This window comes from Schistocerca cancellata, chromosome 5 (genome assembly GCF_023864275.1).
Source record: "Schistocerca cancellata isolate TAMUIC-IGC-003103 chromosome 5, iqSchCanc2.1, whole genome shotgun sequence".
NCBI lineage: Eukaryota > Metazoa > Arthropoda > Insecta > Orthoptera > Acrididae > Schistocerca > Schistocerca cancellata.
The window spans coordinates 192,254,999-192,280,559 of NC_064630.1; the positions used below are offsets into that span (position 1 = coordinate 192,254,999).

General features: G+C 38.8%; 1 protein-coding gene across 1 annotated transcript in view; it reads left to right on the plus strand.

The window, feature by feature from the left end:
- Positions 1–25,561, plus strand: part of LOC126188431 (calcium-transporting ATPase PAT1-like) — a 71,048-nt gene that overhangs the window by 15,319 nt on the left and 30,168 nt on the right. The window contains exons 4-5 of the mRNA XM_049930035.1: positions 678–810; positions 7,914–8,006. Coding sequence (XP_049785992.1) covers positions 678–810; positions 7,914–8,006 — 226 coding nt within the window. The remainder of the gene's footprint in view (positions 1–677; positions 811–7,913; positions 8,007–25,561) is intronic.

Consider the following 25,561-nt stretch of genomic DNA (forward strand, 5'->3'; position numbering starts at 1 on the left):
TTGTGTAGAATTTTTGGGCTATAGAGCAACGGAATACAGCCACCCAAATATTGACAATGGTGGGACTGTATATTGCCTGAACTTTTTGACACAATCTAAAATGTCATGGTCAATTACAAAAAAGGGGATACATGATGTGAGAGAGTAGAAAATTACTACGGGTGAAGTTGTAACCTCCAACCAAGTTAGGTGGAGAACTCGATCCACTTGGCGGGATAGTATCTGCTGATTTTAATACTTCTTTAAATTAGAAGACCACCTACTTGGAAAGTTCTATAATATTTCTGAAGCACATGTAGGCCTGCTATGTGGCCGCCTTCTCCACACACAATGACTGCATGTCTCTTCCTCCTCCAGTGGTGTGTCTTTTACTTTATACTGCATTTCCCTGTGTTATGGCATTTTGTGTAACTACTGGAAATCATTTCCCAGACTACTCCTGTGCTTACACATAAAAATAATTATGCACATAAAAAAAAACTGATTTAGAAGTATAGGAATTGTTACATCTATTACTTTAGAATGAATATTGATACCAACTTACATTTCCTTACTGCATATATTACATAAACACCACTGATTACTTGTGAAAATTTCCAGGAATATGGAACTGAGTGTTTAAAAATGTAAACAAATAATAAATTTAAAAATAGTGAATATTAACCTTTTCTGTTTAGGTGAATGTGGGTGATGTAATTCCAGCTGATGGAGTTCTTATTGAAAGTTATGATCTGAAAGTTGAAGATACCCGAATATCAGGAGATGTTCCATGCATGCAGAAAGGACCAACTGATCCTATAGTAAATGCAGGTAAGTTATAAATACTTATTAACTTAATAGTGGATTATTGTGTAGTGATATTGCCTCTTGCCCTTAAAACACAATGGGGCTCAAGTCCTGGATGTGCTTTTTTCTTATTTTTGCCGTAACTGAAATAAAACAACCTACAACAGAATATTTATGTAGCTGTAGGGACATTATCACTTAAATAATACATGCACACCAATTTCAAATGTACTAGAACCAATTTATTTATCACAGCTAGACTATACAATGTGAACAACAAGAAAACAAAGTAAGAACTGCAAAAATAATCTGTACATACAAAAAGATTCTCAATTATCACACTATTGTTACTTGATCATTTTACTGCCACACAGCCTGTGCATACAAAAAGATATTTCAGTGAGCATCCTTGATTAATTGATAATTTTACTGACACATTGCCTGTGCATACATTAAGTTTCTTCACTGGTCTCTCTTGATTAATCAATCATATTATAGCCAGACAGCCCCCCACCCCCCTTCCCCCACATCCCATCCCCCTTGCAGATACCAATGATGAAGGAATTTACAACTTTTTGACTACACTGCTGGTTGTCATGCAGACAGCTGGTCATGACAGGCATGTAATTGCAGTAGCCTGTAGCGGTTAATTAAAAAAGAAAAAAGAGAAGAAAAGAAAAAGAAAAAAGGTTGAAAATGTGGGAAGAAATCGTAAGTGAAAATGTGTGTTTTTTTTTTTTTTTTTTTTTTTTTTTTTAAATTGTTAATGACAGTGAAAAAAGGGAAAGAAAGAAAGAAATGCAGATTGGACTTCGTATTGCAGAAAAGCTATAGTTGGGGTGGTCCTTGCGGTGTTTTTGAGCAAAAGTTAAACCAATTTCCACTACCAAAATTATTGAAAAGAAACAGAGAATAACAAAATGTAACTGACAGGGGGAAGTGGCATAGATAAGAGTTCATCCTTTACCAGGTTAACTTGTCTTCTTTCGTGCAGCATCCAGGTCTTCAAAAATCTCCTTCATATCAGCGTGAAAAGTCTGCTTTGAAATCTTGCAATCGTCCAGGAATCACTAATTTATACCAATTAAAATCATCTTGATACTGTATGCAATTTAATTTACTTTGCTACTTCCATCCCCCAAATTTCTTAACAACTTCCACAGTATGTCTACACATTAAAATTAGATCAAGACTAGCTAATAAGTTTTTTTAACATCTTCATCAGATCACGTCTGCCTTAAGCTTCGGCTATCAAGGGACAATCAAGAAACGGATAGAAAAACAAAAAAGAGTTACAATTTTAGTATTTTCTCTGCCACCAAGTGCTCATACCGCTGTGACAGCACAATTCATGTCTGAGGGAACGAGTGCAGTGCGGCGAAATTCAAAGTCCCACTACAAGCCAAAGCAGGTAAGCCCGATGAGCAGGAACTGGGCATTGGTGAAGTGGATGTAGGTAATGTGGGAATGGCAGTGTGATGCATTGGCAGCATGTTTCCTAAGTTGTTGCATCAACTGAGGTAGCTGCAAATTGGAAGTTGCTATCTGTTTTGTTCCAGGAAACTTCACTACCTGAGCATAGCTTATAATCTGTGTCCACTTTGTGTTCATCTTCAACCTCTCCATCAGTTACTAGGCAGCTTGTAATTCATTTGCTATGGACTGCAGTTTATGATGTACAGCATCATTCTCCACCCATAACAGATCTGTTTTTCACTTTCCTCTGGCATAATACCACTCTGAGTTGCATAGCCAAGAAATCAAAGTAAGGCAGGTGTTTTCCATCTGTGCATGCTAATTTTCATCATCAGATACATTAATGAGGTCAGCTCTAGTGCAGTTGAGCTGTGTTAGTGATGATAAATGCCCACTCCAATTGAGTTGCTAGACAAATATTGACTGTCAGAGTTTTGTGTGGGGACATCATGAACATTCACAGCCATTAACAGTAAGGTTTTATTTGTATTCACATCCTGTGCATATGAGGGAAATGGTGCTGATGCCTGAGTCCATGTTAATTAAAAAGACTAAGCCTGATGTTTTGTTGGGGATGTGTAATCTTGTGACTCATTAGTGTATGCTGGAGGTGGTAGTGACTGGGTCAGCAGCATCAATGTTGAATTGCTGTGTCCTCAGTCAGCTTCTTGTGACCTGTGCTCTGCTGTGTGCTGATGAACCTCTGGTAGGTGATGTTGTAGGTAGGTGGTGTGATCTATTGCACTCACTGCAGATCGCTGTTGTATTTGGATGCATATCATAGCTTTAGATCCAAAGCATCCATGAAATGAACGAATCCCTGCCGTGGTAGCTTATGCTAGTGCATAATTTTGAGATTATGGAGCCAACTCTCAGTGTGAGCAAGTGATGTCATCCAGATTAGTGCAGAGCAGTAATGTTTTGAGCTGTCTTGTCATCTTCTCAATTACAGTGAGCAGACTTCAGAGTTTATTGGAGATTACCATACAAGTTTGCATATTGTGAATATGTGTTGATGTCAGCTGTTTGCAACACATGAAAATTTGTGCTGGATCAGTTCTACAGACTTATCATGAGAAGTCTCCTTAAACACATGTTAGCTGTTTGAGTTTGCCTCCAGGACTGATCAAAACTTCCACACATCACTTAGTCACAAACCTTATGCTCACACAAATCATGATTCCCTTGCAGGGAGACAAGTATTATATCATCATTTTAGTCTTTCAAGGCAAGGATGCCCAATAAATGATTACAATGTCTGTGTTTGTACAGTGTTTGCATCTTCACAATACAGACTCTGTCACTGATGATTACAGCTATGGTAAACATTATGAAATAAGTTTTCATATTGTGAAAATGCATTGACATCAGCTGTTTGCAACATATGAAAATTTTTGACGCACTGGGACTCAAATCTGGATTTCCTGCTTATAATGAGAGGTTCCATTAGCGGGGTTGGCTATCTGCACATGCCTTGAGACCAAGTCTAAACTTCCATATGTCACATAGTCACTACCTTATGTTTGCACAATTCATGAGTCCCACACAAAGCAACGAGTATCATATCATCATTTTAGCCCATCAAGGCATTGATGCATCGTATATTATTACAATACAGCATTAGAATCTTCATGATACAATGTTCTTCAGACATGCATGCAGACATTGTAACCATATATGATTCACTGAAGATGTTTGTTGGCTGTTAGGGCATAGCACCAGCGCAGTTCTACATCTACATCTACATCCATACTCCTCAAGCCACCTGACGGTGTGTGGCGGAGGGTACCTTCAGTACCTCTTTCGGTTCTCCCTTCTATTCCAGTCTCGTATTGTTCGTGGAAAGAAGGATTGTCGGTATGCCTCTGTGTGGGCTCTAATCTCTCTGATTTTATCCTCATGGTCTCTTCACGAGATATACGTAGGAGGGAGCAATATACTGCTTGACTCTTCGGTGAAGGTATGTTCTCGAAACTTCAATAAAAGCCCGTACCGAGCTACTGAGCGTCTCTCCTGCAGAGTCTTCCACTGGAGTTTATCTATCATCTCCGTAACGCTTTCACGATTACTAAATGATCCTGTAACGAAGCGCGCTGCTCTCCGTTGGATCTTCTCTATCTCTTCTATCAACCCTATCTGGTACGGATCCCACACTGCTGAGCAGTATTCAAGCAGTGGGCGAACAAGCGTACTGTAACCTACTTCCTTTGTTTTCGGATTGCATTTCCTTAGGATTCTTCCAATGAATCTCAGTCTGGCGTCTGCTTTACCGACGATCAGCATTATATGATCATTCCATTTTAAATCACTCCTAATGCGTACTCCCAGATAATTTATGGTATTAACTGCTTCCAGTTGCTGACCTGCTATTTTGTAGCTAAATGATAAAGGATCTATCTTTCTGTATATTCGCAGCACATTACACTTGTCTACATTGAGATTCAATTGCCATTCCCTGCACCATGCGTCAATTCGCTGCAGATCCTCCTGCATTTCAGTACAATTTTCCATTGTTACAACCTCTCGGTACACCACAGCATCATCCACAAAAAGCCTCAGTGAACTTCCGATGTCATCCACCAGGTCATTTATGTATATTGTGAATAGCAACGGTCCTATGACACTCCCCTGCAGCACACCTGAAATCACTCTTACTTCGGAAGACTTCTCTCCATTGAGAATAACATGCTGCGTCCTGTTACCTAGGAACTCCTCAATCCAATCACACAATTGGTCTGATAGTCCATATGCTCTTACTTTGTTCATTAAACGACTGTGGGGAACTGTATCGAACGCCTTGCGGAAGTCAAGAAAGACGGCATCTACCTGTGAACCCGTGTCTATGGCCCTCTGAGTCTTGTGGACGAATAGCGCGAGCTGGGTTTCACATGACTGTCTTTTTCGAAACCCATGCTGATTCCTACAGAGTAGATTTCTAGTCTCCAGAAAAGTCATTATACTCGAACACAATACGTGTTCCAAAATTCTGCAACTGATCGACGTTAGAGATATAGGTCTATAGTTCTGCACATCTGTTCGACGTCCCTTCTTGAAAACGGGGATGACCTGTGCCCTTTTCCAATCCTTTGGAACACTACGCTCTTCTAGAGACCTACAGTACACCGCTGCAAGAAGGGGGGCAAGTTCCTTCGCGTACTCTGTGTAAAATTGAACTGGTATCCCATCAGGTCCAGAGGGCTTTCCTCTTTTGAGCGATTTTAATTGTTTCTCTATCCCTCTGTCATCTATTTCGATATCTACCATTTTGTCATCTGTACGACAATCTAGAGAAGGAACTACAGTGCAGTCTTCCTCTGTGAAACAGCTTTGGAAAAAGACATTTAGTATTTCGGCCTTTAGTCTGTCATCCTCTGTTTCAGTACCATTTTGGTCACAGAGTGTCTGGACATTTTGTTTTGATCCACCTACCACTTTGACATAAGACCAAAATTTCTTAGGATTTTCTGCCAAGTCAGTACATAGAACTTTACTTTCGAATTCATTGAACGCCTCTCGCATAGCCCTCCTCACACTACACTTCGCTTCGCGTAATTTTTGTTTGTCTGCAAGGCTTTGGCTATGTTTATGTTTGCTGTGAAGTTCCCTTTGCTTCCTCAGCAGTTTTCTAACTCGGTTGTTGTACCACGGTGGCTCTTTTCCATCTCTTATGATCTTGCTTGGCACATACTAATCTAACGCATAATGTACGACGGTTTTGAACTTTGTCCACTGATCCTCAACACTATCTGTACTTGAGACAAAACTTTTGTGTTGAGCCAACAGGTACTCTGAAATCTGCTTTTTGTCACTTTTTCTAAACAGAAAAATCTTCCTACCCTTTTTAATATTCCTATTTACGGCTGAAATCATCGATGCCATAACCGCTTTATGATCGCTGATTCCCTGTTCTGCGTTAACTTTTTCAAATAGTTCGGGTCTGTTTGTCACCAGAAGGTCTAATATGTTATCCCCAAGAGTCGGTTCTCTGTTTAACTGCTCAAGGTAGTTTTCAGATAAAGCACTTAAAAAAATTTCACTGGATTCTTTGTCTCTGCCACCCGTTATGAACGTCTGAGTCTCACAGTCTATATCTGGCAAATTAAAATCTCCACCCAGAACTATAACATGGTGGGGAAATCTACTCGAAATATTTTCCAAATTATCCTTCAGGTGCTCAGCCACAACAGCTGTTGAGCCAGGGGGCCTATAGAGACATCCAATTACCATGTCTGAGCCTGCTTTAACCGTGACCTTCACCCAAATCATTTCACATTTCGGATCTCCGTCAATTTCCTTCGATACTATTGCACTTCTTATCGCTATAAACACGCCTCCCCCTTCACTGTTCAGCCTGTCTGTTGTGGTATCATGCCATTGGGAAGACTTGGAAGGAGTTAACCATCCTCAGATGAATTGATGCTTGAAGACACAGCCAATGTGGCATATGCACTGAGCATTGCGTGCTCTCTGGCAGCCATCTGGAACAGCCTCTGTGATGGCTGCCCCTTGTGTTCAGCTAAAGCCACCCATACATGAAAGAGCATTCATTGTTGTCAGATGTGCAATATCAATGGATCAAGAACTTCACTAGTATTGATCAAGGCACACAAATGTTGCCAGAACTCTGATGGAGTTTCGTCACCCCACCATTCATGGTATAACTCTTATCTAACATTCTAGTCTGATGATTTTGTGCAATGAGCAATGAAAACCACCTTGAGAGTGAGGTAGGCTTGTTGCTATGGTGGGTGTAAAATAATTTCTGACACTAATGATGCCGGATGTTGGTCCATAATACTGTTAGTCATTTTAAATTGGTCATGGTCCTCGAGAATGTACTGACAGGCAAAGATGCCTTCCATAACTGCAAATTGTAATTCTGGCTGGTTGGGCACAAGCTGTGGAGCCTGTAATTGTAAATGTGGTGCTTTAGAACTGACAAAGCTAGCAAAGTATGTTGCTCTGGAATGTGCGTGCAATGTGGATGAATGTACTAGAACTGGCAATGTATCCTACCATAGTGAGGATGCACAAAGTATTGTCTTGTATAAATGGCACTCTAATGACCAAGTGACCACATGGCATGGATGGCAGCATATTGTCTGAAGTCATATTGGTTCATGGTACTTCATGCCATGGTCATTGCCCAAGTGAGGAAAGCTCCAAATTCTCAATTTATTGAAGGATATACTGGATTTCATCACCAATGGTGCAAAATAGGTTATTTGGATCCTCCAATGGAATTTTAACTGCCAGAAATAACACATGCACAATAATACTAGTTCTTCTTTGGGGTCACCAATTAGGTAGTGACACTATTGCCTACATACAACGCTTGCACTAAATTCAGGTGTACTAGAACCACTTTACTTAACACAGCCAGAATACACAATGTGAACAACAATAAAATGAAACAAGAACTGGCAAAGGTAATCCATATGTACAGATAGGTATTTGACTGATAACACTTAATTAATCATTCATTTTACTGCCAAGTAATAATATTCCATATTTTAGCAAGACATAATAAATACTGTGTATAGTCAACAATTTTATAAGCATAATTTTACAAAGTTTGTTTAATACACAATAGATGAAACTTAAAACAGTTGTTAAACTTGTCAGACTGAGAAGCCTAATTTTGTTTCAAGGCACAGTTGTGATTGAAGGATTTGGGCGCATGATCGTTGCTTCAGTTGGCACTCCACTGCATGGCCATGTATCTACATATGGAAATGTTAAAGGTAAGTGGCAGTAGCAAACAGTGTTCTTCTTAACTTGTTTTGATTCTTCAATATATGTCGAGCACAAAACTTTACAGGAATCTGAAAAGTAAATCCTGTTTAAACATTGTTAACACTGGAGTTCTTCCCTTCTGAAGGGACCACTGGGGCCATGTGTGTTAACACTGGACATAACATCAATGTGTAGGACTTGTACAAAGTACATTACACTAAATGACCAGTAAGAGGAAAGCTAAATCAGAATTGCACTTTGGGGACTAGAGAAATCTGTCATAGAGCCAGCTGTAAAGTGCTCTAGCTCTCACCTACTGGGTAAATATGAGCTTTAGCTTTAATTTAGCTTCTGATAATAGTATATCATCTGCATTTGATCATTATATTGTATCCACAGCAACACAAATTAACTTCTTGGTTTATAAGAAGTAATACACTGTATAGATCAACACTGATTTGTTGGAAACTGAGCCAGCCCAGTTTGAACTTAGGGACTGACTACACCAAACTGTCTTAAAATCTTACAAAGTTTACAGTTCTAATGACTTTACTATCTCATGAAATAAACAAATCAAGATGCTGTTCCTTTATTATTATTAGGAGATATTCTGCATGTATTCTGCATGTGGCATGCCATAACCTCTCTAACATTCAAGAGACTCTGAAACATATATAAAAGCAGAACAACTGCTATCCCACTAACATCCTAAAAACTGATATAATGCATCTAGTCATATTTGATTATGTTCCAATGCAACATCATAAGTGTCATTCTTTGTGAAATATTTCTTATGCCTGATTTTTTTAACTGTCACACAGTACTGGTACTGCCCAGTACTCTTTTCATCCAACTTACAGCTGAGTATGTCAGGACACTGAAGGGTGTTTTGATTTAGTAATGAGAGCACATTTGCTAAAATTCTACATCCAACAATTTCTGGGAAAAATTTGTTTGCTAAACAATTAATTGACATTAAAAATTAGATCTGCAGTTATAGTCATTAGTCAGTCAAAAGTGGCACTACAAAAACAAAATAAAATAACAGAGGTAAAAGCTTTTTTAACTGAAAATATACAGCTGATAGAAAATCAGTTTTTTATAGATAATCTCACTTATATTCCATCCATTGTTTATGAAATATTGGTCAAGTGCTTCATAAAATTTGTGTGTAGCTTTTGATCAGTGTTATGATAATCTACAGAAGTTTCTACTGCCCGTATTGTGCAAACTTGAATAGAATAAGTTATTTCCATGGATGGGACCACAAAACACACTTCTTGTTGATGAACCTTAATTTTTACAACAATGGTACCCATTTTGAGGGTAATATTCGCCAGTCACTCAGTCTCTTTGTATGGCCTATGTTGTAACATTGTTCACACTTGATATCAGAAGTAATGCCAACCAAGTTTTATTCTGTTTCCACTTGAAGAGCTCCATAGCAACACTGAATGAAGTATAGAACAGTATGAAGCATCATAATTGTAAAACAGATTGATGCGCAGTCTCTTATGTGAGCATACTATAAGCCAATAAACATTAGCAAGGCCTAGGGCTTGGTATACCAGGCTTATATTGGGCTGTTGTGCACACAGAACAATGCTTGCTATGTCATCTGTCCAGACTGTGAGGTAACCTCTCTAGGCATTGTTTGATTATGCACACTCACATTATAGGCTTACAACACTCCTTCCACCTTGGGTGAAAGTTTTCAATGTGGAGATGTCTATGTCTTCATCAGCGAGTGAAGATTGCTAGAGCAGGTTCTTTAGCTGCCACAGTAGAAAGTAGAATATGGCCTGAAATGGCATGGGCACAGACAGGTGCAGTGCTATCCCCCCCTCCCCCACCCCCCCACACACACACCAATGAGTGGCCATAAGGGAGGACTGGTGATGGTGCCGTATCTATGTCCACATGTCCACATCTGGGCAGGTATTTGGCGATGGAGGGAGCAGAGGAGGTGACACTGGTGACTTCTCTGTCTGGTCGTGGTGCCCCCAGAGTGAAGATGGTACTGAAGCTGAAGGAGGTGTGGACTCTGACACGGGGGCCAGCACAGATGATGGAGGCAACCACAGTGGCGGACGGCTCTCCAGTGATCGTCAATCATGCATGCATGGAGCTGATCATAGTGTCATGACACCAAGCCATTGGAGCTGTATATGATGCAGAGGCAGTAGCTTTGGCAGCAATGGATGACGACTGATACTGACTTATGGCACCAGCCAGACCTGCAGTTCCACATGGTGGAGGTATAGGGCTGACAGCTATGACGTAACTTCGCTGGGCTACGGTTGCTGACTGGAGTGAAGCTGTATGAACTAAACCTACCGAGTGCTAAGGGCAAGACTGAGTGATAAATTTTTTCATCTGGGTTTTGAATATAATGATCAGCTGCTCTGCCTCTCCATTGGACTGGGGATGAAAGGAAGAGGCTGTAACATGCCAGATGTCACTCTTTGTACAAAAATATTCAAAATGTTGAGACACAAACTGTGGGCCATTTTCCGTCACAAGTGTGTATGGCAATCCTTCTAAGGCAAAAATCTTTGAAAGAGCCATGACTGTAGCTGCCGTGGATGTGGGTAGTCAAAAACCACATAAGGAAATTTTGGGAAATCACCCACTACTACAGGCCAAAAGGAGTTAAGGAACAGATCCACCACAAAATCAGCATGAACACACTCCCAGGGACACTGGTGGAGGGGAGGGGGGGGGGGGGGGAGGAAGGATCACACTGAAAGAGAGGCCCCAGATACTTCCAATATTTCACTTTCCCACCTTTACAATCATTCAAACATTAATTGATGTATTTTTTCAGGAATATTTGTGCAACACAGTTGTTGCTTTTCCCTTCACAGTAAGTGCCAACAATAACAGAATGAGACATAAGAGTGCAGTTACATATTACTTTGAGTGATAATACACAATAACTTGAATAAGTGACTAATACATCATATTAGTTGTGTTTTACAAGTAATTGAAATAGCATGAACAACTATGTTTTTGGGCCTTATGTACATGTATGTGTTCACCACTTGGGTGAGAATACACAATAAATGAATCATAAATGATTGGTACATCATGACAAAAAACATGGTTAGGTGTTATACACGGGTAAGTGTTCACCACTTAGGTGTGAATACACAATAAATGAATCATAAATAATTGGTACATCATGACAATTATATGGTTGAACATTATACATTGGTAAATTGGTTTGAGCATTAACTTCAGTATCTTCAATAGTGCGGAAATACTAGCTTGTTTCCCAGATTCTCCTATAAAATAGGCTTTAGTCATTTAATAAAGCTGACACGGTAAATTATAATGGTCTCAGCAATAGAGTCATAAGCATGTGGACAGGGGGAAGAATAGCTTTGAACTCTGATGAGAAGTAAGAAATGAAATAGAAAATTTGGAGTGTTGGAGTTGAAAAAGAAAAGATAATACACCCCACAGATTAATTATGTGACAGTGAATAGTATAAGCAAGTCATTCCTCATGAAAATATAGTGACAAAGCATACTTACATATAAGTGAGTGTTCACAATTTCGAGTGCTGGTACATAGCAAAAGAAAAAAAAAAAATTACATACAACCTTAGACATTGATAAATATAGAGAGCAGTGTAAGTGAGCCATGCCTCACAATAATTACAAATATTAATAAGTGAGCCATTTCTCATGATAATTAAAAATATTAATAAATGAGCCATTCCTCACAATAATTACAAATATTAATAAGTGTTCACAACTTTGAATACTGGTATGTAGCAAAATAAATACATGAGTAAAATGTTTATCAATTCAGTGACAACATACAACAAAATTAGACATAAATAAATAATATAGTATGACTGAGAATAGTTACATCTAATAATGCACAAATGCTAGCTTGATTCCTGGCTCCTCCTATAAAACAGGCTTTAGTCATTTAATAGGCTGACAAGGTAAATGAGATGAGTCACAGCGATAAGGACATATGCATGTGGTCAGAGACAAGGATAACTTGGTACTCAAATGAGAAGTAATAAATGAAATAGAAGATTCGGATGCTAGTATATAGCAAAGTAAATACCTAAGTAAATATTTACCATTTGGGTGACAACATACAACAAAATCAGACATAAATAAATAGTATAGTATGACTGAGAACAGTTACATCTAATAAAGCAGAAATGCTAGCTTGTTCCCTAGATCCTCATATAGAATAGGTTTAAGTCATTTAATAAAGCTGACATGGTAAATTAGAAGGATATCAGCAATAGAGACATATGCATGTGGACAGAGGGAAGGATAGCTTGGTACTCTAATGAGAAGTAACAAATGAAATAGAAGGTTTGGAGTGTTGGAGTTGCAGAAGAAAAGACGACAGACCCCAAAGACAGGAAACCCCCCTACCTCCCTACCCAGGACCCTCACTGTTCCAGTACTTCACTGTGGTGCCGGAGGGAGAAGAGTGTTCAGCATTCCCTGCAGAATGGACTTGCCACAACTTCACCTCCCCAGTTCCTGAAAATTAACCCCAACACTCCATATTGATTGATCAACGTAGGGTGGACAAATAGCATTCTGCTGGACAGAGCAAATGAGAAATATAATGCTGTATTGGTTGACCAAGTAACAAATGCTAGATCCTATCAGTGCACTTACAAGCAGTCCCTCTGGCATCTGTGTTTGATCAAACATAATCAATTACATAAACATATAATATTGAAACCTGTGACATATCTGAGACATATACATGAAAATTACTAAAGCGAGTCACAGATTTACTATGTTCCTCTGATATCTGTTGCTGCTCAAACATAAATTATTACATAAACATGAAAATGTAAGGTAGCCAAATGCATTGAATTACAGCATCTCTCATATCAAAAAAATAAACAAAGTCAACTGCTCATAGGGCAGATCATCCAAGTGTTACAATGTTGACATTATGTGAAGTACTTTCATATGCTTCAATATATTAGCAAAACACCACAGAGTCAAGTGTGATAATGACAAAAGAAATTTTTGTTACATTTCCAAAATCAAGCAAGAGGCAGGTCTGAGATATAAAATTAAAGTTACTGGAATCTCAGCCAAGTGATACAGAAGTTCCCTTTCCAAATGTCATGGCATATATAAGTCTTACATTAAGTTCAAGGACATATTTCATGTGTTTATAATGTTACAAAATTTTATATAAGGCAAAAACTATATAGTGTGTGTGTGTTTTTCAAGTGGCAGTGCTTATAAATAAACAGTCATTAGTAGGGTGATACGATCAATTATAGTTATGATATTGCTGTTAATAATAGCTGGGGTAGGCTGTATGCCACAAGAAAGCAGTTTACCACAAATAAAATGAATAATTACAGAGAATTAGGCTGCATGTGACAGCACATCATAGTATATGTCACTACATCAGTAGTTCTAATTTTGTGCCTGTAAGTTGTAGATTAATTGTAGTAAGTGCATTTCTTTTGAAAGGAATAGAGCATTGATAATAAGTGATTACCGAGAACCATGTGGCACATACCAGTATATCATTGTATTAGGTATAGGCAGATAATATTACTAGCAGCAGCGCGTATGAATTAACACTCATAAGTTTGAAATTACATTGACAATAGGTGATTATAAAAGAATGTATTGCATGTAACAGTATATCATTGTATTAAGTCTAGACAGACCAGATTAAACAGATGATTGTAATATGCATCGTATCATGTAAAGGTAGTTGCCAAGCAATTTACAAGAAACAGAAATTGTTGGACCTTTCAGAAATCTATTTTCTTGCAAAACTTATGCCAGTTTTCAACTGTTGGAATGCACATAGACATAATGACTGTACCACTTGTAGGGCCAAACATCCTCATTCCTTTACAAGTCAAACTCAGACTTTAGAGTAACTGAACTGACATGAACATTTCAGGTCAGGAAACCACAAGGACGGATAAAGGGATTTTCCCACAATAACTGTCAAAGGCACCTTGTTCTTGTAGTATGAAAGTCGTCATCCCAAATTTTTCAGCATCTTCTTGTAGAGGCTGAGAGCCACAATGGCCACATGCCACTGTAGAATCAGTTTTACATTGGTAAATTAAGTACCAACAGTTTACGTCCAGAATACATACTGCTCAACAACTACTTGACAGATTTCTCGTTAGTCATTACCACATTAGACTTGCTGTAGCAACATCAGATCACACAGTAAATAAAATTGGGCACTCATAAGGTAAATTCCAACATAGGTTAAGGCACAGGGTGAAGTACTAGTGGTTAAATATGAACGAATTAATATTAGGAGAAAATGGTTAGTTCAGCCACACTAAGGGTATGATAATATATTTCCTCATCAGTTACATATTAATGAATCAACTAGTCTTCAATTTAAAGTAGATGTCAGCAAGAACTATAACTATATTATGAATTTGAATCCTCAATCTTTTGTTTTTCCTTTGCTACTCATTACATATGAATCATTAGAGCTCATCAGAGTATTCTCAGTAAGATATTGGAGAAATTTAACCAGTTTTCATTAAGAATCAGAGTGAAAGCTAACATTTGTATATATTGAAAAGCATTGACTTGCTGTAACATACAGCAATATTGAACAGGTCAGATTTGTGTAGACATTGTGACAAAGAACACTACCTATCTATACTAAGGAGATAGCATGACATATACAGATACCAGACATTATTAAATAAGACTATCAATGGTTTGGTCATTGAAGCGGTAGAAAATTACATGAAAATAAAACTGTGTGAATCTTAAATCCTGGGAATCAGAACACTTCTGTCCCAATAACTATCTCCAACATAAAATTCCGTTTTTTTATGCTCCACAGACAAAGCCGTTCTAGTAATTTAAACATAATAGAGTTTTGTTGTTGTTGATAATTGTTACTTTTCCAATTACACGGTAGATCTAATACATGTTGAGGACAAGATTATGACACAAAAGTATTTTCATACTTGACAGTGAATCAATGTCTATCCAGTGACTTTCACAAATGTAGGCACCCTGGTGGTCCCAGTCGCCTACGGTGGACTGGATGGCCAAGCGGTGACCTCTCCAGTTGTCAGGATGCTAGGAAATGGCTGTAGGAGCGTCAGAAACGCCAAAGAAACATTATTAACTCATAACACCTTTATTCCTGCTGAGTACAATGTGGCTTGGTGATATCAATGACCTTCCCCGAGTCCTCACTGACTCGTAGCGGGCCGTGCAGTCTTGCTAGCGCAGCTCCGTGTGCTGTGACGTAGTGGAGGAATGCCCTTACTTTGGCTGCGCGTGGCTGGTGGCGCCAGGCTGAGCGGCCGGCAAGCCGGTGCGCGTAGAGGCTCTGGGTTGGAGTCCCGGCGCTGTCGGCATGAGAAGCGTTCTCATAGTGCGGAGTGTACTCCATCCCACCCCATGTTCTTCCCTGCTGTTCCTGGTGGCTCGTCCATGGTGGTCGGGTGGAACGAGCTGCAGTCCCCCAGCGTCGTCGGCTCACTCAGTTGTGACGGCAGATGCACAGGGCCTAGGCCCCGCACGATCTCGACGACAGCTCACTGATGTGGTCAGCATTGGTGGCGAGCGAGTCTGCTGCGATGTCTGCTAATCCTGGTTTGATGATTGACAGCGACAGCTGAGAGGACCAGAGCTGGTACTGTCCCCTCACATCTGCTGCTGGATGGGCCGCCCTTACTGCAACATCTCCTTAATAAAGGTTAACATGTCGATCACTGAGCTGAGCACTACACAGTGACCCAGTACACATCTAACTGCAAGTCTAACTGCGAGTGCGAGTGCCTTGTTGCTATCAAAGCTGGCGTATTTAAAGGAATCACTAGCGACGTCCTGACGTCATGCTCATTTGTAATGACCGCATTCGTTCCACTTACACTGCTGATTCATCTGTCGTACTCGCCCCTTAGGTGTTCTTGCAACAGAGTTACATGTTGTTATGACAGACTTAACACAAAGTTGTGAAATGCAGTACAGCTGACGCTATACGTCTGTCTCGCACTCTACGAAAGTCTCCGTCTTAACACATACCTGTATGCTAAGAAATTCTCTCTCGCCTGTTGTGTGTAACCAGGCCATTGCCTCTGCGTGACAAAACATTCTGATATATGTGCAATCCTTCTTACCTCTTGGCTAACCTACTGCCTCTGGCTCTTGGCATAGGCAACAAAACGTTGACAATATTCCATGTTTCCAACTCTTTACTATTCCGTGACACTACACATAATAGGTATAGTAACAGGTCAATCCAAATGAGAAGACACATATAAGGCTACAAACAGTCTAACATAATTGTTATCACATCCCAGATGTAAAGTGGTAAAATGTCACTATAACAGCACAGATATCTTAAGTAAACTTCACACTAACTCTAAACATTTTCTCAACTTTTCACAATATCATCAGCACAATGAGAGTACAACATTATCATCACAGTGCGGGTACCACATCCACAATGTAAAGTAACAGAACCTCATTATTACTGTACAGACATCATAAGTAAATATTACAACAACTCTCCTCATAATTCATAGTCTGGTTGTATTATAAAACCACACATTATTTAACCTGCCCTAAGTTTGTACTCATATCCAGATAACCAGAAAAAGTCAGCTTGCTTAGAATAAAATATGTGCACCAGATCCTTTTGGCATCCAGTCTCTAACTATTTGTCTGAATCAGAAACTGGAAGAGGGTGAGTTTGTACAGAAAAGTAAGAGAGGATGTGACTTGAAAAGGAAAGAGTCACACCAGCTCGGAGCCTTGGGTTCGCCACCCCAAAATTGCAAAATTTTGTTAGAATCATTTGAGGTTGTCATCATTTGAAATAGCATCAGTTCTTACTGTTATCACAAAACTGTTACCCTTGTCACTACATGTTTCACCAGACTAAATTACTGTGTTCATATTTTACTGCTACACAGTAGCAAATCACTACATGAGGAATCTTCATAAGAAAAATGAATATCATTAATTTTTGAAAATACTGGTTTCTAAAAAAACTTGAAATTGTTGTTTTGTTCTTCCACACACTAAGTGCCTGGTCAAGATATGGACTTGTGTCTTACAAATTGCACACTGTATACTCTAGGATAGTAGAAGGATCTTAACTGCTCCTACTAACTACATAGGATAATAAAAGGGGAATGATTCCAGAAAATAAATATGGAGTCACTGGCTGGGACAAGGCACCATATGCCACATGGTGTATCTATGAAAGTACTACAGATCCCCTACCTGTTAAATTTCACCACAAAACTACTGAAAAATGTTTCTGAGAAGATGTTAACCCCCCAGATTTTGCCTTGACTGTACAGTGCACAGAATGTATTCTCAACTATTTCAACTCCTCAAATCCCTATTTAATAAAAAATAAAATAAAAAAAAAAATCAGTGATAACAAATACGAAAATAAATTTCCTCTTATTGGTTATTTCACTTTCACTGGGTTAAAGTACTCACTGTAGAGTTTGCTAAGGTATACAGTATGATCTTGACTGTGTAAAGTAAGACGCATAGCAAATAAATTTCCAATGGTGTGTCAAACATAAAAGAACAAATATCATGATGCTAAACGGATGATTAAGGTTGTCTGCACTATTTCAGCTGTGTAACATTCCCAAATCCAAATAACAACAAATTCAAATTGTCCTACATAAAAAAAAACAAACGACCCCCAATCTATGTCGGGTAAAAGCATACGCTAATGTTGAAATATACCCTTTTCAACTGCCACTCTATGAATAGACAAATAAAGGTAAAATATGCAAATATTCACACATAAAATAAATATGAAAACTAAAAAAAAATTAAGTATTACCTTCAAACGTGTTAAGTTATCCGATTTCTCACTTGTCAGTTTTTGCATTTGCAAAAAGCAGTGGTCATTAATTGAGCTTTTTATGAGTAGTAATTTTCTTTCAATTAGTATTTTCTTGACTACTGGATCAAAGTATTCATAGCGTGGCCTGACAAGGTGTACAACATAGATTTGTCTGTGTGGCATAAAGCATACATTCTTCAACACAAGTTTACTATTTGCTGGTTGTTCATTCAGTTTTGTGGTACTTTCATTAACTAGGTAATTGTTTTTGCAAAGCTCCCTCAAATCTGTCTGCAAACAACTGATTTCAACACACACATTCCCTTCCTCCACTATTTGTACACATTCACTGATTGAGTGACTGTTAGATGCCTGTTCCAAATTTCTAAAACTACTTTCCTTTCCTAAATGCACATTTTGACAAATTTCCTTTATAGTTTCAAACTTTTTGCCACCATAGTCACTAACTGTTTTCACCACTTTATCACAATCACTACCTTTTACTACAGATTTTACACATTTACTAATCATATTACCACCAGAAGACTGTTCCACATTTTTCATGGAAATTTTATCATCTGAGTACACACTTTGACAAATTTCACTTAAGACCTTACACTTTTGATCACCATACTGATATTTGCTGCTATAGTCATTGACCACACTTAGTACTCTATCACTAATTAGATATTCTTTTCCATTTTCACAAACACATTCAGACACAACTTCACCAACATCAACTGGTAACATTAATCTATCAGGCACTGCTCTACTGGTTTCTAGCTCATTACTCGAACACACACCAGAAATTCCAGTATCATTCAGGATCAAATCACCAACTTTAACTTCTGTATATACCATCCCATCTAGTTCTGTAAGTAACATATCATCATCTGAAACACTCTCATCAGAAACATTATCATCATATTTAATATATATAATATACCAAACTCATCTCTCTCTTCACACACTTCTTCAACAATCTCAACACTGTGACTACTCTGTTCTATCACATCCTCATTTTCCCGTCTATTATCTACGGTAATTTCACCTGGAATTACTCTGTCATTCTCACTTCCATTGCCTAGCACGTGAACATCAGCTTCCACAGCTACAGCACCAGTATCAGCATTTTCACTCATTTCACAGTCACTCAACATTCTCACTATACCATGCTCATCAGATGTGTTTCTCATCAATATCAATAGCTACTACTGTTAAAGAAATTTGTTTTCTTCTAATTCAAATGCAGATTCAGATTTTTTGCTTTTGTGTTCATTTTTGTTTTCAGATAAAAATTTTCCCAAAATTTCCCACCGAATTTCATTCTACTCACTTCAGGTTGTATTCTGGGTACAAAAATTTGGTATGTTCTATTTGTTCTGCCCCTTCCCCTCCTGAAATTATTACAATGTGCCTGATTGTAATTATTCTGTCTATTTGCCCCATTGTGCCAGGCTCTGAAAGAGGCAGGTCTTAGTTTACTGGACCATTTCTTCTGTTTTCAAAATTGTTTCTATTGTTTCCTTGACTTTGCCCCCACTGCCTATTTCTTGGTTTGAAATTCCTGTTCTCAAGTCTCTGCCTATCATTCCTCTCCCCATTTCTTCTGTCATCATTTCTGAATCTGCTATTAAAATGATCATTGAAAGCTCTGTTATTGTTATTCCTGCTATCATCAGGTCAATACATTTGTCATTTCTCTCCCATGCTAAATCCAATTTATCTACATACCTAAGAAATTGTTCAATTGTATCATCAGGTCCGTAGACAAGACTCCACTGTACCCTGTGTGGCAACCTATGTTTTAAAGTGTCTATTTGGATCATTTCATCTAGTGGTTTATCAAGATGTACTAAAGTTCTTAACTGTTGTTCATGAGAGGTTTTCATGCATCCACCACCCAGTTTGAAATTTGGCCCATTCAAAAATTCTAACTTAATTCTAGCTTGTTTAGTTTCTGATCAGAATTTGTTCATGAAAGCTCGTTCTACCTCATTAAACATGGTACCTCATTAAACATGGTTCACCCATGACAAAGCCTCCCCATCTAAAAACATTTAAAAAAATTTAACTTTCAAATTATTGCTCATTTTATCAGTCATGTTGTTTTTAATCAGGAACATGAAATCAATTGGATGTATATTGCCCTCCCCTGAAAATATTTTTATGTTTACATTGTTCCACAATGTACTGTAACACAAGAAAGATTTCACAGCAATGAAATCTTTGATTTCTTTAAATTTAGATCTGCAATTTCGCCTAAATAAGTGCCTACATCTTCTTTTAATTCTGCGAAATTCTCATTTGCAATTTTAGTGAAATTTTGTATATTTTGGTATGTTTCTGTGAATTTCATTATGAAATCTTTGTTGTGATTTTTCAATTGTAACACTTCTACAGTAGTAACTTTTTTGAAATTTTCCATGGAATCTAGCCTCTCTTTGAATTTTTGGTATTCCTGTTTTACGGTAACAATTTCCCTTCTATAGTCAACACATTTTTGGTACTCTTGTCTACTTTTTCCCAGCATCTGTCTAAACTGTCTTTGTCTTGCAAATCTGGGTTCCATGCTCCTCTAATTTTTTATCAATTGTATCAAGCTTTTGATCAGGAGTGATTCTACGCTTGTCAATTGACCATTTTTGTTCATCAAACAATTTTTTAGTTGTCTTTTTCTGTTCTTCCATTGATCTTTCTTTCCATAAGTTGAACTAACCGATCCAAGGCTGATACATTAGGTTCAAATCCACGAAAAGGTGAACATACACTACTGTGATCACTATCCTCTCAGATTTCATTGTCTCGATTAACTACATTATTATCAGTAATACCTATGCTGTTTTGCAAGTTTCCATTAACCATCCCATTATAGTCAACTTCCCTATTGTTGTTAACCTCCCTATTATCCTCTATAATCACAATGCAGAAGAAAAACAATTTCCAAAAATAAAAATTCAAATAAATTTTGTACTTACAATTTGTTCTCCAAGTTGCATTTTTACATAAGTATGATTATGTCCTTTGTAGTGTTACTCACTTTATTCTCTGTCCTGTTCTCAAAAAAATGGAATATTATTTCAACAATCAGGTTAACTCTGAAACAAAATACAAGATTAGTTTACAGAATTACATTGTATCAAGCTCCATACACCAATTATAACATTCGTAGGGGTTATTTTTACTCATCATAGCTGGTAATCCATGGCAGCAAAAGTCCTGGAACAGTAACTGTAGGTTTTTACTATAAAGTAAAAATAAAATTTAATCAAGTATCATAGTTTCATTTGATATTTGTTACAGTTTCAAAATAAAGGCATCTTGACAAATCTTAAATAAGTTGTAACATACAATAAATTATCTCAACAAGCTACATGCTTTCTGTCCAAAATCACACAAAACACTGACCTCTACTGCCAACATGGCTGTAACTATTTATACTTTCTTAACAATCCTGAACAATCCTCAGCATTGTTTAAAATGAATACTTGATTAGTTAACAATTAGAATCGATACAAAAAAATTGAAAATGCATATCTGATTGTATATTTACTCCAAATGAGCTAGTACACTATGATATTAGAACATGTCTGTTATTTTATTTGAGAATAAATTCTCAAATACGAAATTACAATAATACATTTATGTTTTTTATTAATTACCAGAGGATCCCTGCATGGGAATTGTTCCCTTCATTTACAGAGCTTCTACACTTTGAACTGAAAGAGATTGAACAGTTATTTTCTCAGTTATAATTTTTTTTAGATGAGTTACATATTTTGTTTACATGTGCGATCCTGAATTTAACTGGAAAATGTTCATTTTAAGTGAGTCTTAATGGGCTGTTATATTTCAGACTGGATGGGTTGAGAAAAAATGTGGGGCATGTTGTTCATTTCATTGTGGTGTGTGCCTTGAAACTGGTAGCACACCCTAAATCTTATAAAAACAGGGAGGAATATTTCTAGCAGAGTGCATCCAACTGTTGGCATGGAACTTTATGCTGTACCAGATGTATTCTATCAGAACTGGACAACCCAAAAATTCTGAAGGCATCTAATCCAAATAAGTTTTCAGTGTTGGCATCATCCACTACTAGAAAGGTTAAAGGATGAAAAACTGCTCTGTACACTGTTGAAGTAGAAAACTCCCAAAATGGGTGTATGTTGTTTGTTGTAACTCACCAATTGATGAGATACAAGGGACAATACCTTTGATCCAAGATTCACAAAGGTTTGAGAATTTAACAGTCACTGCTGCTCTCATGTCCACTTGGATTTTTAACCTCTCTATCAAATGTTTTCAATGTAGAGTGTGTGTGGGGGGCTACCATCACTTAGGAAACTCTGTTACTATCCAGATTCATTGAGAGTTGTACACAGATGCACAGTTGCAGACATGAAAGGATGACATGCACAAAGCACTGGGTGATGTGCAGCCATTGTAAAAAAAAAGTTATTTTTTTAATTAATTAATTATTTTTTTTTTTTTTTTTTTTTTTTTTTTTTTTTTTTTTTTTACAGTGGCTACACATCACCCAATGATTTGGGCATGTGGCTTTCTCATGTTGAACTAAGCAAGGGAATGACGGAAGAGGAGCACACAGCCATTGTTGTGACACTGGCTGCTGCTGTTCCTTAATATGGTGCTGCCCCATGTGGCATGGAGGCCACAGTGGCACAGCTGTGATGCTGTCTACTCCCCTGTGAGCTAACTGACAGCAGCTGAGGAGGAGAAGAAGCAACAGCACATACTTCATACAATTCTCTGTCTGATTTCCTGCTACACTATATACTCCAAAAGCACTGTGTTGTCTGAAGAAGACACAGCCAGGGCAAAAGGCACCATATCTGCAAAGATGTGAGCTGGTGCCAGTGCCATAGAGACTTGCCACTTACTTGTTCCACCAGTGCCACAGGTGGTGCTGAGGATGAAGATATCGACTTTGCCTCAGCCAATTTCTGGCCAAGTACTATGTGCCAATGACTGGACAACAATGGACAGAAACATACTCAGAAGATAAAAGAGCAGCTCTCACCCACTTGGTTATAGATCATCGTCCAGGCCTTATGTAGACAGGAAATATTGTTTAGTGAACTCTTAGAAGTGAACAGACAGTTGTAAAGTGAGACTGCTATGTACTGTGAAGTTAACCTATGATTATTTGCACTCAGCCATTGAGGGTCTTTTTGTTTTATATTACATGCAGTGTTGTTAGAGTGTTGTAGAACCTTAATACCCCTATCCTGTTACCTGGTCCTGGGTCATAGCTGTGTAACAGTAGCAGGGAGAAATTGTCTTAGTGGTGTACTGCACCAGAAGCTGTTTCATGAACTCGCAAACTTAGTTTACTCTAACAACAGTGACAACTTGGTCTCCACAGCCATAGTGATGAGGCCTTACCAAAACTGGCGATGAGGGTTTAAAAAAAAATTATATTCACATCATCTTTGTTTATATATATATATATATACAGATAAACATTCCACGTAGGAAAAATATATCTAAAAACAAAGATGATGAGACTTACCAAACAAAAGCGCTGGCAGGTCGATAGACACACAAACAAACACAAACATACACACAAAATTCTAGCTTTCACAACCAACAGCTGCTTCGTCAGGAAAGAGGGAAGGAGAGGGAAAGACGAAAGGTTGTGGGTTTTAAGGGAGACGGTATGGAGTCATTCCAATCCCGGGAGCGGAAAGACTTACCTTACAGGGAAAAAAGGACGGGTATACACTCGCACACACACACATATCCATCCACACATATACAGACACAAGCAGACATATTAAAAGGCAAAGAGTACATATAGAAAGAACATGGGAAAAATATATTAAAAACAAAGCAAAGATTCCATGACTTACCAAAGAGGAAAGCACTGGTAGATAGACACAATAAAAAACACACAAACACACGCACAGAATTTCAAGCTTTTGCAACCAACGGTTGCTTCATCAGGAAAGAGGGAAGGAGAGGGAAAGATGAAAGGATGTGGGTTTTAAGGGAGAGGGTAAGGAGTCATTCCAATTCCGGGAGCGGAAAGACTTACCTTAGGGGGAAAAAAGGACAGGTATACACTCGCACACACACACGTATCCATCCACACATATACAGACACAAGCAGACATCTTTGCCTTTGCTTTTTAACATGTCTGCTTGTGAGTCCAGATCATGAAGATGTCATCAATAAATCTGTACCAAACTTTGGGTTGGCAGGCCTGGGTAACCAAGAAGGCTCCCTCTAAGCGACCCATGAATAGGTTGGCGTACGAGGGGGCCATCCTGGTACCCATGGCTGTTCCCTTTAATTGGTGGTATGTCTTGGCCTTCGAAAGTGAAGAAGTTGTGGGTCAGGATGAAGCTGGCTAAGGTAATGAGGAAAGAGGTTTTAGGTAGGGTGGCAGGTGATCGGCGTGAAAGAAAGTGCTCCATCGCAGCGAGGCCCTGGACATACGGAATATTTGTGTATAAGGAAGTGGCATCAATGGTTACAAGGATGGTTTCCGGGGGTAACAGACTGGGTAGGGATTCCAGGCATTCGAGAAAGTGGTTGGTGTCTTTGATGAAGGATGGGAGACTGCATGTAATGGTTTGAAGGTGTTGATCTACGTAGGCAGAGATGCGTTCTGTGGATGCTTGGTAACCAACTACAATGGGACGGCCGGGATGATTGCATTTGTGAATTTTAGGAAGAAGGTAGAAGGTAGGGGTGCGGGGTGTTGGTGGGGTCAGGAGGTTGATGGAGTCAGGTGAAAGGTTTTGTAGGGGGCCTAAGGTTCTGAGGATTCCTTGAAGCTCCGCCTGGACATCAGGAATGGGATTACCTTGGCAAACTTTGTAAGTAGTGTTGTCTGAAAGCTGACGCAGTCCCTCAGCCACATACTCCCGACGATCAAGTACCACAGTCGTGGAACCCTTGTCCGCTGGAAGAATGACAATGGATTGGTCAGCCATCAGATCACGGATAGCCTGGGCTTCAGCAGTGGTGATGTTGGGAGTAGGATTAAGGTTTTTTAAGAAGGATTGAGAGGCAAGGCTGGAAGTCAGAAATTCCTGGAGGGTTAGGAGAGGGTGATTTTGAGGAAGAGGAGGTGGGTCCCGCTGTGACGGAGGACGGAACTGTTCCAGGCAGGGTTCAATTTGGATAGTGTCTTGGGGAGTTGGATCATTAGGAGTAGGATTAGGATCATTTTTCTTCATGGCAAAGTGATATTTCCAGCAGAGAGTATGGGTGTAGGACAGTAAATCTTTGACGATGGCTGTTTGGTTAAATCTGGGAGTGGGGCTGAAGGTGAGGCCTTTGGATAGGACAGAGGTTTCGGATTGGGAGAGAGGTTTGGAGGAAAGGTTAACTACTGAATTGGGGTGTTGTGGTTCCAGATTGTGTTGATTGGAATTTTGAGGTTTTGGAGGGAGTGGAGCTGAAAGTGGGAGATTGAGTAGATGGGAGAGACTGGGTTTGTGTGCAATGAGAGGAGGTTGAGGTTTGCTGGAAAGGTTGTGAAGGGTGAGTGAGTTGCCTTTCCGGAGGTGGGAAACCAGGAGATTGGATAGTTTTTTAAGGTGGAGGGTGGCATGCTGTTCTAATTTGCGATTGGCCTGTAGGAGGATGCTCTGAACAGCCGGTGTGGATGTGGGAGAGGAAAGATTGAGGACTTTTATTAAGGATAGGAGTTGACGGGTATGTTGATTGGCTGAGTGGATGTGTAGGTGAAGGATTAGG